Raw genomic sequence first — 19,373 nt, forward strand, 5'->3', positions numbered from 1 at the left:
CGAGCCTTCGACTTTAGTCGAAAAAGCGAGACTAAGCGACCCTACATTCCATCGTCGTCGGCAGCGTCCACAAATATTCACTCTGTGGTTAAAGTTTTTGAAATTTTAATAACTTTCTTAAACTATACTGAATTTCTATCAAACTTGGACAGAAGCTTGTTTATGATCATAAGAAAGTATCCAGAAGTAAATTTTGTAAAAATAAAATTCCATTTTTTCCGTATTTTACTTATAAATGGACTTAGTTTTTCTGCAAGGAAACATTACATTCACTCTGTGGTTAAAGTTTTTAAAATTTTAATAACTTTCATAAACTATCCTTGATTTGTACCAAACTTGGACAGAAGCTTGTTTATGATCATAAGATAGTATCAAGAAGAAAATTTTGTAAAAATAAATTTCCACTTTTCTGTATTTTACTTATAAATGGACCTAGTTTTTCTGCGAGAAAACATTACATTCACTCTGTGGTCAAAGTTTTTTTAAAATTTTAATAACTTTCATAAACTATCCTTGATTTGTACCAAACTTGGACAGAAGCTTGTTTATGATCATAAGATAGTATCAAGAAGAAAAATTTTGTAAAAATAAATTTCCACTTTTCTGTATTTTACTTATAAATGGACTTAGTTTTTCTGCAAGGAAACATTACATTCACTCTGTGGTCAAAGTTTTTAAAATTTTAATAACTTTCATAAACTATCCTTGATTTGTACCAAACTTGGACAGAAGCTTGTTTATGATCATAAGATAGTATCAAGAAAAAAAATTTTGTAAAAATAAATTTCCACTTTTCTGTATTTTACTTATAAATGGACCTAGTTTTTCTGCGAGGAAACATTACATTCACTCTGTGGTCAAAGTTTTTTAAAATTTTAATAACTTTCATAAACTATCCTTGATTTGTACCAAACTTAGACAGAAGCTTGTTTATGATCATAAGATAGTATCAAGAAGAAAATTTTGTAAAAATAAATTTCCACTTTTCCGTATTTTACTTATAAATGGACTTAGTTTTTTTGCCAGAAACAAAACATTCACTCTGTGGTTAAAATTTTTGAAATTTTTATAATGTTCTTAAACTATCCTGGATTTCTACCAAACTTTGACAAAAGCTTGTTTCTGATCATAAGATATTATTCAGAAGTAAATTTTGTAAAAAAAAAAATCCACTTTTTCCGTATTTTACTTATAAATGGACTTAGTTTTTCTTCCAGTTAACATAACATACAGGCTGCAGTTAAAGTTTATAAAACATTTATTAGATTCATAAACTATCCTGGATTTTTTACCAAACTTTGAAGCTTCTTTCAATCAAAAGACAGTATCGAGAGGGAAATTCTTATTGATGTTTTTCCTCATTTTTGTTGGGTCTGCGATTAACAGCAAAAGTAGGCAAGACACTGGGTTCCGTGGAACCCTTACGAATTTTTCTTTTTATAAATCTTTTACATTTATAATGATGAGCCATCTGTGAAAGTCTTTTAAAACTTTAGTTATTTTTTAATAGTTTTTGAGAACTTAAACTTGTCAATGATAAAGCTATGAAAAGTCAAGAAAGAACATTTTTCCCGTCAAAATTTCAATGGTTAATATCTCGAAAACAAGCGCATTGACCTCTATCTTATTTTTGCTTTTTTAATTTCTTAATTAATCCTTTATCAATATATAAATATACTAGTGTTATGGAAAGCTAATTATTTTGAAACTGAGCAGCAAACTTCCTTAAGGTAGCTCAGTTGTCTTGGATTGTTGAATAGATTAAATCAATCTGTTTAGATCTTTGCTGTAATGTGCAAAGTTTAAGAGAAGAAGGAGATTTATTTATTATCTAAATGAAGAAAAATATCTCTGTGATAATAGTTTATTTCAACTTTGCCATACAAGGGGAGATAACTTAAATAATGTCACTTTTATACTAGAATGTTTTATGAATTTATCTATTTGTTTGATAACAAGTAACAAGTCTGATGACTTTTTATTTATTTTTTCCTGACACAAGTGTTCTATCATACTGTAGTTTTTTTACAATAAGAATCAATTTCTGAAATTCATTTTTGAACTGGTTAACCCTTAATCCCTTTCATTACGAATGACATTTATAATCGCATAAAAAAATAATGCAACATATTTTAAAAAATAAAGAAATTTATTTACCATTTAAAGCTTCATGATTGTCAATACGCTTCAAATTTTCTGCATAGGATTGTAAATCAGATATTTTTTAAAACACCCATGCTATACTTTTTTCAAATTCTTCTTTCAAAACATCTTACCTGGTAGGGCATTGTAATAAGACACAAGTATTATGGTAGTACTGTATCTTTGAATTTTGTAAATAAGCCATGCTCGTCTTCTGAGGCTGTATGAGAAGCTTCTTCCAGATGAAATATAATTTGCTATGATCATGATTTGTAGAATTCCAATGTTCCTAACAAATTCAAAATTTAGCATGTTTGCAATTCAGCCAAACCATCTTGAGAAACAACAATTTTGATAGGTTGATCAAAAACAATATCAAGAGAAACAGCGTTTTTTTTATTGGCTGATCATGATAGTTTACCTTGGGAAAAGTTCAAAATCAGACAATACTTTGAAAGTGTTCAAATTCCCCAAATCTAACAGGGCGTATTAAAAAAGTACAGTTTGTCTATAGGGAAAAGGCGGGTGGACTGCCCTATGAAAATGAACAAACTCGCAGGTATACTGTACATGCTAGAGAAATCATTGATAATATTATTGAGTTTATGTGGTAAAACTTTAACCGTAAAGACTCTCAACTTAGAATAGAAACATGGTTAGTATAGTAGGGTAGACATTCAGTGTGTGTATACTCTTGTTTAAATGCCATACAGCAAGTTCAGGGTGAATAAAGATACAAGAAGTTAGCCTTATTCCAACATAATACGATATGAAACACAATACTGAGTCCATTCTTTTAAACATACACTTTAATATTCATCTTTAATTTCTCCTTTATTATTTGCATGCCCAAAAATAGTACAATTATACATGCTCATAGCTTTAATAATAACTTTAAATGTATCTCTTCTGGTATGCAATTTTACAATGATTATCTTTTATTTTTCAGTGTGTTTTATGAAGTAGCAAAGATCAAGGCATTAAGTTCCAGTGAATTGAGCTGAAGCTAGTTAAAGCATAGTCATATGTTGTTGGCTCCATTTATGTCCTGGAATCTGAGCTTACATCAAATCAACCATAAAGAGTCATCAAACTATTTTACATCACATGTTACATGGTGCTACTTGACATTATAACTCATCAAGTTTACATTGTAGGAACACTGTTTGTGTGTTTATTTTAATTTCTCTTATCATTGCAACACAAAGAAGTAGGTCCATGAGTGCCATAATTAGACCATTGAAACCAAAGCGTTACAAAATATACCTGCTTCACTTTCTGACTTTAATCAATTTGTCATCTATTGGTGTTTATAATTTGATCAGACCATACAGCTCATTTTTAACAAAATGAACATCCTTTTTTCCAAACTTAAGTCTTTAAAGTTTTTAGTTTTAGGTTACACATTTATGTCATTATAGAAAAAAAATATTTTAAACAACTTAATTTTATGTCAATCTAAATTTCTGCTGAAATGTTTTGATATTTTGTTGGTTTTCGGGACACTTCATGAACCTACCTGCTTTTTTATATATAAATTTAAGTTTTATCAATATTGTAGACTGTTTTAACATTACAAGGAAGACTCCCAATATTTTCTACAAATTTATATCACACTTTTTATTAGGTTTGAATTTGTTTTAATCATTTTGAAAATTCATTTTAGAGTACGATGAACCTTTTTTTTTTAGAGAGATTAAAAACTAAACAATCATGAAATTATATGGTAAAATCAGTGAGTATTTTATTTTAATAATTATGAATATGGACATTTGATTTAAAACAGTTTTTATATGTCTACTTTTAAATAAGTTAAATCTTTTTTTTTAGAATATTTGAAATGAGCTGTAAAAAAGAGAACATTACACAATCATGACAATGAGATATATTTAACTTGCAGAAATAATTTTTAATATGGTTGTTGATATATATACTAGCAAACTGATAAAGCTCAAACATGTTAAATTTAAAAGTGGATGCATTAAAGCATTGATGTGAATAAGCTAGTCTCCTAAATTTAAATTTGGTCTAATATATATTTATATACCTTTAGACATGTCCTAAATTTTATAGATATTTTTTTATTTATATGTATATATTAAGATTTTAAGAACATTCTGAAATTGAAATAGGAATTAGAATTTATAAGATGATAATGGTCTTCTGACATCTTTTACCCGTCAAAGACCATGATTGTTTTAATCAATTTTAGACCTTTGTAACGGTTTTGGCATAGCTGGAACCAGACAGCTTCCAGGTCAATAACACTGAAATATGGTTGTTATACATATCATTGGTAAGTATGGTCAAAAGTTTTACTATTGTCCCAGAATAAACTTTGTACATACTAGGAAATAGTACTATTATATACCACACAAGAAAATAAGTGTTGTGACACCTATCCTCTAAGAATTATGTCAGAATCATGAATTGGTAGTTTTATTACATATTATAGTGTTCATTATGTATCTGTAACTCTTTCCTTATGCACTTTCCCTCCTTTTATAACTCTACAATCCTCTTTCTGTTGTTCAGTTTTGTAATTCATATTAAACATGGTCATGTCAAATTGTTTATGTTCAAACAGAGGAACAATTCATATTGGTTTGATCTGATTTTTCAGTTTGTTATTAAAAAGTATTTAAAATAAAAATATTTCAGTCATTTAAACCTGCCCTAACAATATATTGTTTATATAACTATCCGTGTGTTTTATACAACATGTACAACTTGGTTTCAAGGAATAATTCTATGAATATCTACCTCAATGATTAATACTCTGTCATATACAGAGGTACACCTTTAAAGAAGATTAGTATCATAGTGACATTAATAAAAGATACTGTCATTACCCAGCATCTTTTGTACATCATGTACATAGTCTAATATTCCTGCTAAAATAAAACAAATTTATGTTGAAATTTACTTGTAACATCATACAAGTTTCTTAGATCTGTTTTAATCCGTTGAACAAAAAGATGTAGTCAAATGTAAAGGTATTGTTAATGATGCATTAACTTTCGTGGACCAGAAATGGGTCCGATTACTTTCAATGTAATTGATTAAATTACAATTACTTTGTCATTTGTACGATTAAATTAAATTAATGATTACATCATTTCTGAAAGTATCTGATTAAATTAATGATTACATTGGCAAAGAAATCATGAGTACATCTGATTACAATGAATTTAAAAACAAAACATTTTGAATGATGTGGATGAATAAACGTTTAATATAACTATAGCATTTTTGAGAACGTATTTTATTTGGTTCAATTATAAAATGATAACTTCAAATTAAACGTCATCTATTTAAATAAACACCAAATTTCACTACATATATATACATTACACTTTATCACCAATGTTCTCTAAATTATTTTGAATTAAATTTAATTAAGATATATCATAATCAAGAGTTTTTTTGTTTGTCTTCTGACCTCTTTCATAATTTATATGTATTCCAAGTTGCAGTTTATGGAAGTTTAAATATGGATGAAATAAAGTTACATTTGTACCAGTTAAAACTATGTTAAATTTTAATAGAAATGTTTAATCAAATTGTAAACAATATGTATTAAAGTACTAAAAACCATTGCATTTTACACATCCAGTCCAAATACAAAAAAAAGTTTAAACAACATATTTGTCCAACTTTTAATTTAGTTTGTGCTAATTAGATAAATTTTCATGTCTGATTTATCTTTTATCATATATATTTCCCTACAGCTATACTCAATTGGTAATTGCAATAAAAACAAACCTTAATTAGTCTCCTACCTGTCAATTCAAAGTTGAAAAAAATCACAAATATTAACAAAAGATTATAATTCAGGGTTAAAGAAAAGTATTACTTGAATATATAACAGTTATAATCAAATATTAATATGAAGATCATTATAAAACGATGACTACATGTATGTACAATATCTTTTACCAAGATAAAAGGTATATAATTGTATTATATGTCTCTGCTTAGGCTAATGATGACTTTTCAATACTGTAACAGTTTATTTTTTACTGAAGTAGACAAGCTTAAAGTAACCAAACCATTTTAGTATGTTAAAAATTTATCAAATATGAACAAAGAGGTTCATTTAATGACCAAAAACACAATTTTAGATTTTTTTCATTGTAATCAGAATGTAATCAAAAAGTAATCATGATTACAGGGTATTTTGAAAAGTAATTGATTAAATTAAATTACATGTAATCAGATTTTTGGCTGATTAATGATTACACTGATTACTTGAAAAATTGTAATCAATTACAGCTGATTAACGATTACAATTACAATTACCCCAAGTCTGTCGTGGATATGTTTAATAATTCAGGCCAATGGAAACCGAAAATGACAGAACTTTATAAACCTTCTTGTACCCAGTTTTGAATATTCGATTATATAACAGAAATGAAAAGATATCAGCCCCATATATAAATAGAGAATATCATATGGCGTTTTCAATATCGCATCCGTATCAACACAAGACACAAATATATATTGGTTGAGGGTTGATACAGTGTGTGATATTGAAAAAGCCATATCATATACACTTTATTATATACATATACCTCAAGTAGATGTTTTTTATGTGACATGAAGTCATACAGATAAGGTTTGAAATGATGTCATACAGATTATAGGTTTGACATGACTTCATACAGATTAGGGTTTTGATAAAGCTTTTGCAACCGTGCTGATATCGATATCATCACGGGTGGCTGATACAGCACGCTTGCCATTGATTGTATTACACATACAAGAGGGTTTGGATGGGGTTAAATGATTAAAGAATAATGCCCTTAAAAAATGAAGATTAGAGAATAATGGGCCAAAAAATAGAAGATTAGAGAAAAAAAGGGTTAATTTTTGGAAGATTAGAGAAAAAAGGGGTTAATTTTTTAAAGATTAGAGAAAAAAGGGGTGAAAATTAAATGTTTACAGAATAACAGACCCCCTCATCCAGACCCTCATACAATTTATCTGTATTTACTACTAAGCATATAATAATAACATATATAATAACAGTGGTATGAAACTGACTTTGATAGTAGCTTACTATTTTCAGATACCCTATCAACTATTTATGTCTGAAGTCAAACTCTCCTCTACACTATTGATCCTGAACTTTGTAAATATTTGTTAATAAATGTTGTTTTATATATGAATTGTTGATTTGTACGACCATCACCTGGAAACATGTAATTAAACTATTGAAAGATGTGAGAACATGATATTAACCTAACCTAATTCAACTCCCATTACAGAGATTTCTTGATTGGTTATATAAATTAAGTGCTTTAGCTATATAAATCTCAAACATTTATGGAAATCTGATGTTCATATATAGCTTTACCAAAGGATTCATGATTTCTATCATCATTTTATAATTAGCTAACAAACAAGCGTTTGGTATTCTGACGGACAAATTGTGCTATACTTTTATCACTGGTTTGTTCCTAAATGTTGGGAATCATTTGTCTATGGATTAACTTAAAAAGACTCAACTAAACACCACATGTTAAATATTATCAACAATATGACATTTCAATGAGAAATAATTAATACCAAGTGTTTATGGTCTCTTCTGAAGAGATGATATGAATCTGGGAACATCAGGGTAAAATGTGTCTTGAATAACCCTGTCAATTTATAAAATCTGACATGGGCAGAAATGTTTAGATCTACCTACTGTTCATTTATGTAAAAACTGTCGGGGGACTTCTTATTTGATTCATTGTCCTTAAATGATGAATTCCACCAGTTTGTTTTTCTGTTTTGTCTTTTGAAAAACTATCAAAGATGGAGAGAATTTTCATTTGAAAAAATTATCAAGACTGGCAGATGTACGAATAAGTGGACCAGGCAGAAATCGTCAGAAGTTATTGTTTTTGTCGAGCCTGCAACTTTTGTTGCAGAAAGCTCGACATATGGATAGTGATCCGGCGGCGGCGGTGTTAGCTCAGCTTTTTTTGTAATGTTGAATTCTCTCTTATTATAAGTAATAGAATAACTATATTTGATATGTGCATACCTTGCAAGGTCCTCATGTCTGTCAGACAGTTTTCACTTGACCTCGACCTCATTTCATGGATCAGTGATCAAGGTTAAGTTTTGGTGGTCAAGTCCATATCTCAGATACTATAAGCAATAGGGATAGTATATTCGGTGTATGGAAGGACTGTAAGGTGTACATGTCCAACTGTCAGGTGTCATCTGACCTTGACCTCATTTTCATGGTTCAGTGGTTATAGTTAAATTTTTGTGTTTTGGTCTGTTTTTCTCATACTATATGCAATAGGTCTACTATATTTGTTGTATGGAATGATTGTAAGGTGTACATGTCTAGCGGGCAGATGTCATGTGACCTTGACCTCATTTTCATGGTTCAGTGGTCAATGTTAAGTTTTTGAGTTTTGGTCTTTTTATCTAATACTGTATGCCATAGGTCAACTATATTTGGTGTATGGAAATATCTTATGATCTTTATGTCAGTCGCGCAGGTTTTATTTGACGGTGACCTCATTTTCACGGTTCATTGCACAGTGTAAAGTTTTTGTGTTTTGGTCTATTTTTCTTAAACTATAAGTAATGGGTCAACTCAATCTAATTAAAAACCGATCTCTCATCGCTCCTGTTTCTGATATGTCGCGTGGGAGATCTAACGAAACCCGCTTTGAGGTCACATGTGAGTGACCTCGTAGGTGTGTCTTTTTCGACCAATGAAATTGAGTCTTCCACGATCTTGGAAGTTTAACGTAAGGCAAAGGGATGTAACTCATTTTATTTACGACGAAATCGTCAGTCAAAATAATTCATAAACTTTTTTGATTGGCTTATTAATAGGTCGTCAACTCATTTGCATATCTTTATAAATTCATAACTTTTAGTTCACTCACATGTGACCTCAAAGCAGGTTTCGTTAGATCTCCCACGCGACATATCAGAAACAGGAGCGATGAGAGATCGGTTTTTAATTAGATTGGGGTCAACTATATATGTTGTATAGAAGCATTGCTAGCTGTACATGTCTGCCTGGCATGGTTCATCTGACTTTGAACTCATTTTCAAGGTTCATTGGTCTTTGTTTAGTTATCTTGGTTAATGTTAAATTTGTGTGACAGTTGTAATAAATCTTAGCTTTATACTTACGGCTATCAACATAATATAAATGATTAGTATAGAAGGCGAGACATTTCAGCGTGTGCACTCTTGTTCAATTTAGGCTTTTCTGGTTGTTGAGGTGTGGACCTTTATCATTCCGTACACCAAATATGCTTTTACAAAAATCTTCTCCTCTGAAACTACTGGGCCAAATCTAACCAAACTTGGTCAAAATCATCATTAAGGTATCTAGTTTAAAATATGTGTCCGGTGACCCGGCCATCCAACCAAGATGGCCACCACGGCTAAATATAGAACAATGGGGTAAAATGCAGTTTTTGGCTTATAACTCAAAAACCAAAGCATTTAGAGCAAATCTGACCGGGGTAAAATTGTTTATCAGGTCAGGTTCGATCTTCCCTGAAATTTTCAGATGAATCGGACCACCAGTTGTTGGGTTGCTGCCCCTGAATTGGTAATTTTATGGAAATTTTGCTGCTTTCGGTTATTATCTTGAATATTATTAGCTCACCTGGCCCGAAGGGCCAAGTGAGCTTTTCTCATCACTTGGCGTCCGTCGTCCGTCGTCGTTAACTTTTACAAAAATCTTCTCCTCTGAAACTACTGGGCCAAATCAGACCAAACTTGGCCACAATCATCATTGGGGTATCTAGTTTAAAAAATGTGTGGCGTGACCCGGTCAACCAACCAAGATGGCCGCCACAGCTAAAAATAGAACATGGGGGTAAAGTGCAGTTTTTGGCTTATAACTCAAAAACCAAAGCATTTAGAGCAAATCTGACATGGGGTAAAAATGTTTATCAGGTCAAGATCTATCTGCCCTGAAATTTTCAGATGAATCGGTCAATCGGTTGTTGGGTTGCTGTCCCTGAATTGGTAATTTTGAGGAAATTTTGCTGTTTTTGGTTATTATCTTGAATATTATTATAGATAGAGATAAACTGTAAACAGCAATAATGTTCAGCAAAGTAAGATCTACAAATAAGTCAACATGACCAAAATGGTCAGTTGACCCCTTTAGGAGTTATTGCCCTTTATAGTCAATCTTCAACCATTTTTAGCTCACCTGGCCCGAAGGGCCAAGTGAGCTTTTCTCATCACTTGGCGTCCGGCGTCCGTCGTCCGGCGTCCGTCGTCCGTCGTCGTCGTCGTCCGTCGTTAACTTTTACAAAAATCTTCTCCTCTGAAACTACTGGACCAAATTAAACCAAACTTGGCCACAATCATCATTGGGGTATCTAGTTTAAAAATTGTGTCCGGTGACCCGCCCAACCAACCAAGATGGCCGCCATGGCTAAAAATAGAACATAGGGGTAAAATGCAGTTTTTGGCTTATAACTCAAAAACCAAAGCATTTAGAGCAAATCTGACATGGGGTAAAATTGTTCATTAGGTTAAGATCTATCTGCCCTGAAATTTTCAGATGAATCAGACAACCTGTTGGTAGGTTGCTGCCCCTGAATTTGTAATTTTGAGAAAATTTTGCTGTTTTTGGTTATTATCTTGAATATTATTATAGATAGAGATAAACTGTGAACAGCAAAAATGTTCAACAAAGTAAGATCTACAAATAAGTCAACCTGACCAAAATGGTCTGTTGACCCCTTTAGAAGTTATTGCCCTTTATAGTCAATTTTTAACCATTTTTCGTAAATCTTAGTTATCTTTTACAAAAATCTTCTCCTCTGAAAATACAGGACCAAATTAAACCAAACTTGGCCACAATCATCATTGGGGTATCTAAATTAAAAATTGTGTCCGGTGATCCGGCCAACCAACCAAGATGACCGCCATGGCTAAAAATAGAACATAGGGGGTAAAATGCAGTTTTTGGCTTATCACTCAAAAACCGAAGCATTTAGAGCAAATCTGACATGTAGTAAAATTGTTTATCAGGTCAAGATCTATCTGCCCTGAAATTTTGAGATGAATTGGACAACTCGTTGATAGGTTGCTGCCCCTGAATTGGTAATTTTAAGGAAATTTTGCTGTTTTTGGTTATTATCTTGAATATTATTATATATAGAGATAAACTGTAAACAGCAAAAATGTTCAGCTAAGTAAGATCTACAAATAAGTCAGCATGACCAAAATGGTCTGTTGACCCCTTTAGGAGTTATTGCCTTATAGTCAATTTTTAACCATTTTTCGTAAATCTTAGTTATCTTTTACAAAAATCTTCTCCTCTGAAACTACTGGACCAAATTAAACCAAACTTGGCCACAATCATCATTGGGGTATCTAGTTTAAAAATTGTGTCCGGTGACCCGGCCAACCAATAAAGATGGCCGCCATGGCTAAAAATAGAACATAGGGGTAAAATGCAGTTTTTGGCTTATCACTCAAAAACCAAAGCATTTAGAGCAAATCTGACATGTGGTAAAATTGCTTATCAGGTCAAGATCTATCTGCAACAACAAAAGAAAGAGAGTTTTTAACGACCTCAGCTGGCTATACAACCCTTGCACAATCAACTGAATTTTGCAGAAATCATTAATAGGATAGATTGCCCTTATATGATAATTTTTTGTTACCTTTTTGTTTTTTTTGGCAAAGTGGGGGGGGGGGGGGGGGGGGGGGGGATGTTGTGCAACAACAAAACTACTTCACAACTTTCTCATTACTTTGCATTTCTTGTTAGATAAATTTTACAAAAATTCTCCCCTTAAACAACTGTTGAATTTACACAAACTTGGTTTAAATCACCACTAGGATATCCAGGGACCACTGTGTATGATGAACCTGCCTGCACACATGGCTGAAATAAAGCATAGGTTTCAAATGCACTTTTTAGTATTATATCTCTGAAACTAAACGACAGTACAACAGTTGCATTTATCATGTAACAATTGTAAATAAAAATATCAGGTGAGCGACACAGGGTCCTTGGACCCTCTAGTTCATAAATCTAAGTAATCTTTTACAAAATCTCCACTGAAACTACTAGGCCACAATCATCTTTGGGGTATCTAGTTTGAAAAATGTGTCCGATGACCTGGCCATTCAACCAAGATGGCCGCCACGGCTAAAAATAGAACATAGGGGTAAAATGCAGTTTTTGGCTTATAACTATGAAACCAAAGCATCTAGAGCAAATCTGACAAGAAGTTAAATTGTTAATCAAGTCAATATCTATCTGCCCTGAATTTTTCAGATGAATTGGACAACTGGTTGTTGGGTTGCTGCCCTCCAATTGGTAATTTTTAAAGAAATTTTGCTGTTTTTGGTTATCTTGAATACTATTATAGATAGCGATAAACTGTAAACAGCAATAATGTTCAGCAAAGTAAGATCTACAAATAAGTCAACATTACCTAAATGGTCAATTGACCCCTTAAGGAGTTATTGCCCTTTATAGTCAATTTTTAACAATTTTCATTAATTTGGTAAATTTATGTAAATTTTTACCAAATATAGTTTTCTGTTACTAATGGGCAAAGTTCATTATAGATATAATTGTAAGAAGCAAAATCGTTCAGTAAAGTAAGAACTTCAAACACATCACCATCACCAAAATACAATTTTGTCATGAATCCATTTGTGTCCTTTAATATGCACATAGACCAAGGTGAGCGACACAGGCTCTTTAGAGCCCTAGTTATAGATAGAGATAAACTGTAAACAGCAATAATGTTCAGCAAAGTAAGATTTACAAATAAGTCAACATGACCGAAATGGTCAGTTGACCCCTTAAGGAGTTATTGCCCTTTATAGTCAATTTTTAACCATTTTTCGTAAATCTTAGTTATCTTTTACAAAAATCTTCTCCTCTGAAACTACTGGGCTAAATTAATCCAAACTTGGCCACAATCATCATTGGGGTATCTAGTTTAAAAAATGTGTCCGGTGACCCGGCCATCCAACCAAGATGGCAGCCACTGCTAAATATAGAACATAGGGGTAAAATGCAGTTTTTGGCTTATAACTCAAAAACCAAAGCATTTAGAGCAAATCTGACAGGGGTAAAATTGTTTATAAGGTCAAGATCTATCTTCCCTGAAATTTTCAGATGAATCGGACCACCAGTTGTTGGGTTGCTGCCCCTGAATTGGTAATTTTATGGAAATTTTGCTGTTTTCGGTTATTATCTTGAATATTATTATAGATAGAGATAAACTGTAAACAGCAATAATGTTCAGCAAAGTAAGATTTACAAATAAGTCAACATGACCGAAATGGTCAGTTGACCCCTTTAGGAGTTATTGCCCTTTATAGTCAATTTTTAACCATTTTTCGTAAATCTTAGTAATCTTTTACAAAAATCTTCTCCTCTGAAACTACTGGGCTAAATTAATCCAAACTTGGCCACAATCATCATTGGGGTATCTAGTTTTAAAAATGTGTCCGGTGACCCGGTCATCCAACCAAGATGGCAGCCACTGCTAAATATAGAACATAGGGGTAAAATGCAGTTTTTGGCTTATAACTCAAAAACCAAAGCAAATCTGACATGGGGTAAAATTATTTATCAGGTCAAGAACTATCTGCCCTGGAATTTTCAGATGAATCGGACAACCCGTTGTTGGGTTGCTGCCCCTGAATTGGTAATTTTATGGAAATTTTGCTGTTTTTGGTTATTATCTTGAATATTATTATAGATATAGATAAACTGTAAACAGCAATAATGTTCAGCAAAGTAAGATTTACAAATAAGTCAACATGACCGAAATGGTCAGTTGACCCCTTTAGGAGTTATAGCCCTTTATAGTCAATTTTTAACCATTTTTCGTAAATCTTAGTAATCTTTTACAAAAATCTTCTCCTCTGAAACTACTGGGCTAAATTAATCCAAACTTGGCCACAATCATCTTTGGGGTATTTAGTTTGTAAAATGTGTCCGGTGACCCGGTCATCCAACCAAGATGGCCACCATGGTTAAATATAGAACATAGGGGTACAATGCAGTTTTTGGCTTATAACTCAAAAATCAAAGCATTTAGAGCAAATCTGACAGAGTTAATTTGTTTATCATGTCAAGATCTATCTGCCCTGAAATTTTCAGATGGAGCCGACAACCGGTTCTTGGGTTGCTGCCCCTAAATAATTAAATTGGTAATTTTAAGGAAATTTTGCCGTTTTTTGTTATTATCTTGAATATTATTATAGATAGAGATAAACTGTAAACAGCAATAATGTACAGCAAAGTAAGACCTAAAAATAAGTCAACATGACCAAAATGGTCAATTAACCCCCTAAGGAGTTACTGTCCTTTATAGTCAATTTTTAACAATTTTCATAAAATTTGTAAATTTTTACTAACATTTTCCACTGAAACTACTGGGCCAATATCTTTATAGATAGAGATAATTGTAAGCAGCAAGAATGTTCAGTAAAATAAGATCTACTAACGCATCACCATCACCAAAACACAATTTTGTCATGAATTCATCTGTGTGTCCTTCGTTTATGATATGCACATAGACCAAGGTGAGCGACTCAGGCTCTTTAGAGCTTCTAGTTTGTTTTAAAAGATGAACACAAATTGTATTTTGTTAAATAATTTATAATTTCTGTATTTTATAAGTATCCTAAAAATTTATACATTTTATATTCAGAAATATTTCATGTTTATCAAATATTTATGAATGCAGAAAAAAAAAACCATCATTTTTTGCTGTATATTTATCAAATTAAAAAAAATTGCATGATTTACGTTTTCATGAAAATTGGCACAAATAATCTTCTCGCGTAATCAAACCAAATGGCATTTTAAACTAGAGGCTCTAAAGAGCCTGTGTCGCTCACCTTGGTCTATGTGAATATTGAACAATGGACACAGATGGATTCATGACAAAATTGTGTTTTGGTGATGGTGATGTGTTTGTAGATCTTACTTTACTAAATATTCTTGCTGCTTACAATTATCTCTATCTATAACAGTACTTTCTGTGGAAAATGTTATTGAAAATCTTCAAATTTTAAGAAAATTGTTAAAAATTGACTATGAAAGGCAATAACTTCTTAGGGGGTCAATTGACTATTTTGGTCATACTGACTTATTTTTAGGTCTTACTTTGCTGTACATTATTGCTGTTTACAGTTTATCTCTATCTATAATAATATTCAAGATAATAACAAATAAAACAGCAAAATTTCCTCAAAATTACCAATTCAGGGGCAGCAACCTAACAACCGATTATCCGATTCATCTGAAAATTCCAGGGCAGATAGATCGTGACCTGATCAACAATTTTACTTCCTGTCAGATTTGCTCTTAATGCTTTGGTTTTTGAGTTATAAGCCAAAAACTGCATTTTACCCCTATGTTCTATTTTTAGCCATGGCGGCCATCTTGGTTTGTTGGCCGAGTTACCGGACACATTTTTTAAACTAAATACCCCAATGATGATTATGGCCAAGTTTGGTTAAATTTGGCCCAGTAGTTTCAGAGAAGATTTTTCTAAAAGATTACTAAGATTTACGAAAAATGGTTAAAAATTGACTATAAAGGGCAATAACTCCTAAAGTGGTGGTCATGTTGACTTATTTGTAGATCTTACTTTGCTGAACATAATTGCTGTTTACAGTTTATCTCTATCTATAATAATATTCAAGATAATAACCAAAAACAGCAAAATTTCCTTAAAACTAACCATGCAGGGTCAGCAACCCAACAACAGGTTGTCCGATTCATCTAAAAATTTCAGAGCAGATAAATGTTGACCTGATAAACAATTTTACCCCATGTCAGATTTGCTCTAAATGCTTTGGGTTTTGAGTTATAAGTCAAAAACTGCATTTTACCCCATGTTCTATTTTTATCAATGGCGGCCATCTTGGTTGGATGGCCGGGTCACTGGACACATTTTTCAAACTACTAACCCAAAAGATGATTGTGGCCAAGTTTGGATTAATTTGGCCCGGTAGTTTCAGAGGAAAGATTTTTGTAAAAGATTACTAAGATTTATGAAAAATGGTTAAAAATTGACTATAAAGGGCAATAACTCCTAAAGAGGTCAACTGACCATTTCAGTCATGTTGACTTATTTGTAAATCTTACTTTGGTGAACATTATTGCTGTTTATAGTTTATCTCTATCTATAATAATATTCAAAATAATAACCAAAAAGAGCAAAATTTCCTTAAAATTACTAATTCAGGGTCAGCAACCCAACAACGGGTTGTCTGATTCATCCTAAAATTTCAGGGCAGATAGATCTTGAACTGATAAACAATTTTACTCCATGTCAGATTTGCTCTAAATGCTTTGGGTTTTGAGTTATAAGCCAAAAACTGCATTTTACCCCATGTTCTATTTTTAGCCATGGCGGCCATCTTGGTTTGTTGGCTGAGTTACCCGACACATTTTTTAAACTATATACCCCAATGATGATTATGGCCAAGTTTGGTTTAATTTGGCTCAGTAGTTTCAGAGGAGAAGATTTTTCTAAAAGATTACTAAGATTTACGAAAAATGGTTAAAAATTGACTATAAAGGGCAATAACTCCTAAAGTGGTCAACTGACCATTTTGGTCATGTTGACTTATTTGTAAATCTTACTTTGCTGAACATTATTGCTGTTTACTGTTTATCTCTATCTATAATGATATTCAAGACAATAACCAAAAACAGCAAAATTTCTTTAAAATTACTAATTCAGGGGCAGCAACCCAACAACGGGTTATCCGATTCATCTGAAAATTTCAGGGCAGATAGATCTTCACCTGTTCAACAATTTTACCCGGTCAGATTTGCTCTAAATGCTTTGGTTTTTGAGTTATAAGCCAAAAACTGCATTTTACCCCATGTTCTATTTTTAGCCATGGCGGCCATCTTGATTTTATGGCCAGGTCATCGGACACATTTTTCAAACTACTAACCCAAAAGATGATTGTGGCCAAGTTTGGATAAATTTGGCCCAGTAGTTTCAGAGGAGAAGATTTTTGTAAATTATTACTAAGATTTACGAAAAATGGTTAAAAATTGACTATAAAGGGCAATAACTCCTAAAGGGGTCAACTGACCATTTCAGTCATGTTGACTTATTTGTAAATCTTACTTTGCTGAACATTGTTGCTGTTTACTGTTTATCTCTATCTATAATAATATTCAAGATAATAACCAAAAACAGCAAAATTTCCTTAAAATTACTAATTCAGGGGCAGCAACCCAACAACGGGTTATCCGATTCATCTGAAAATTTCAGGGCAGATAGATCTGACCTGTTCAACAATTCTCCCCATGTCAGATTGCTCTAAATGCTTTGGTTTATGAGTTATAAGCCAAAAACTGCATTTTACCCCTATGTTCTATTTTTAGCCATGGCGGCCATCTTGGTTTGATGGTCGGGTCACCGGACACATTTTTTAAACTAGATACCCCAATGATGATTATGGCCAAGTTTGGTTTAATTTGGCCCAGTAGTTTCAGAGGAGAAGATTTTTGTAAAAGTTAACGAAGACGGACGACGACGGAAGACGCCGGACGCCAAGTGATGAGAAAAGCTCACTTGGCCTTTTAGGCCAGGTGAGCTAAAAATGGTTAAAAATTGACTATACAGGGCAATAACTCCTAAAGTGGTCAACTGACCATTTTGGTCATGTTGACTTATTTGTAGATCTTACTTTGCTGAACATTATTGCTGTTTACAGTTTATCTCCATCTATAATAATATTCAAGATAATAACCAAAAACAGCAAAATTTCCTTAAAATTACCATTTCAGGGGCAGCAACACAACAACGAAATGTCTGATTCATCTGAAAATTTCAGGGCAGATAGATCTTGACCTGATGAATAATATTACCCCGTCAGATTTGCTCTAAATGCTTTGGTTTATGAGTTATAAGCCAAAAACTGCATTGTACCCCTATGTTCTATTTTTAGCCATGGCGGCCATCTTGGTTGGTTGGGCGGGTCACCGGACACATTTTTGAAACTAGATACCCCAATGATGATTGTGCCCAAGTTTGGTTAAATTTGGCCCAGTAGTTTCAGAGGAGAAGATTTTTGTAAAAGTTAACGCAGGACGACGACGACGGACGACGACGACGGACGCCAAGTGATGAGAAAAGCACACTTGGCCTTTCGGCCAGGTGAGCTAAAAAGAGGGGTCCATGAACTTATTTTCTAGTTAAAAAAGTTTGAATGATAAAAATCAGTCGAAAACTGAATCTTTTCCCGACAAGTCATAGTTTGACGTCGTGAAAAATAACAATTTACGATAGCAACGCCATTACCTCCCTTGTAACTATGGTATGCCCTTAAATATAGTTGATCTATTGCATGTAGTTTCTAAGAAACAAAATAATGACAATTTCTGGTTGGACACTTAAACCTTACAATCATTCCATACACCAAATATAGTTGACCTATTGCTTATAGTATAAAAAAATCAGACCAAAATCAAAAACTTAACATTGAGCAATGAAACCATTAAAAATGGTCACGGTCAAATGAAACATGCCAGACTGACATCTAAATCATAAAATACTTTCATACACCAAATATATTAGACATATTACATACAGTTAGTAAAACAGACCATAACACAAAAACTAAATTTGAACCATGAGAATGGGGTCAAGGTCACATAACTCCTGCCAGTTGGACATGTACACCTTACAATCATTCCATATACCAAATATATTAGACCTATTACCTATAGTATTTGAGATCTGGACTTGACCATGAAAACTTTACCTTGTTCACTGATCCATGAAATGAGGTCAAGTGAAAACTGTCTGATGGGCATAAGGACCTTGCAAGGTACGTACATACCAAAAATAGTTATCCTATTACTTATAATAAGAATCACTGAACCATGAAAATTAGGTCAAGGACAATGTACAGGTGACAGTCAAAACTTCATAACATAATACATATATACTGACTGCCAATGAAAATGCAACACTTTTGATTTTCAAATAAATCTTATAACTTTTCTTTTATTTATATTAAAACTTTGTATAGTTGGTTAAAAATTACTTTTAAGACAATGGTGACAACTTTACGGTTGAGTCGGTTGAGTGATTTTCTCCAAGTAAATCAGAAAACATAATTCAAATATACTTCATTTCAACTTTGGTGGATAGTTGTCTCATTAGCAATCATAGATGATACCATATTTCCTTATTTTTATTGACATCATGTAAAATGAAATC

At 32.4% G+C, this 19,373-nt stretch overlaps 1 protein-coding gene across 1 annotated transcript in view; it reads left to right on the forward strand.

Annotated features, from left to right (window-relative positions):
• LOC139517985 (G2/mitotic-specific cyclin-B3-like) overlaps positions 1 to 4,795 on the forward strand; it is a 32,103-nt gene extending 27,308 nt beyond the window's left edge. Inside the window, exon 10 of the mRNA XM_071309571.1 lies at positions 3,092 to 4,795. Coding sequence (XP_071165672.1) covers positions 3,092 to 3,146 — 55 coding nt within the window. The 3' untranslated portion in view covers positions 3,147 to 4,795. The remainder of the gene's footprint in view (positions 1 to 3,091) is intronic.
• The last annotated feature ends 14,578 nt before the right edge of the window (positions 4,796 to 19,373 follow it).

The sequence above is a fragment of the Mytilus edulis genome, chromosome 3, assembly GCF_963676685.1.
Source record: "Mytilus edulis chromosome 3, xbMytEdul2.2, whole genome shotgun sequence".
NCBI lineage: Eukaryota > Metazoa > Mollusca > Bivalvia > Mytilida > Mytilidae > Mytilus > Mytilus edulis.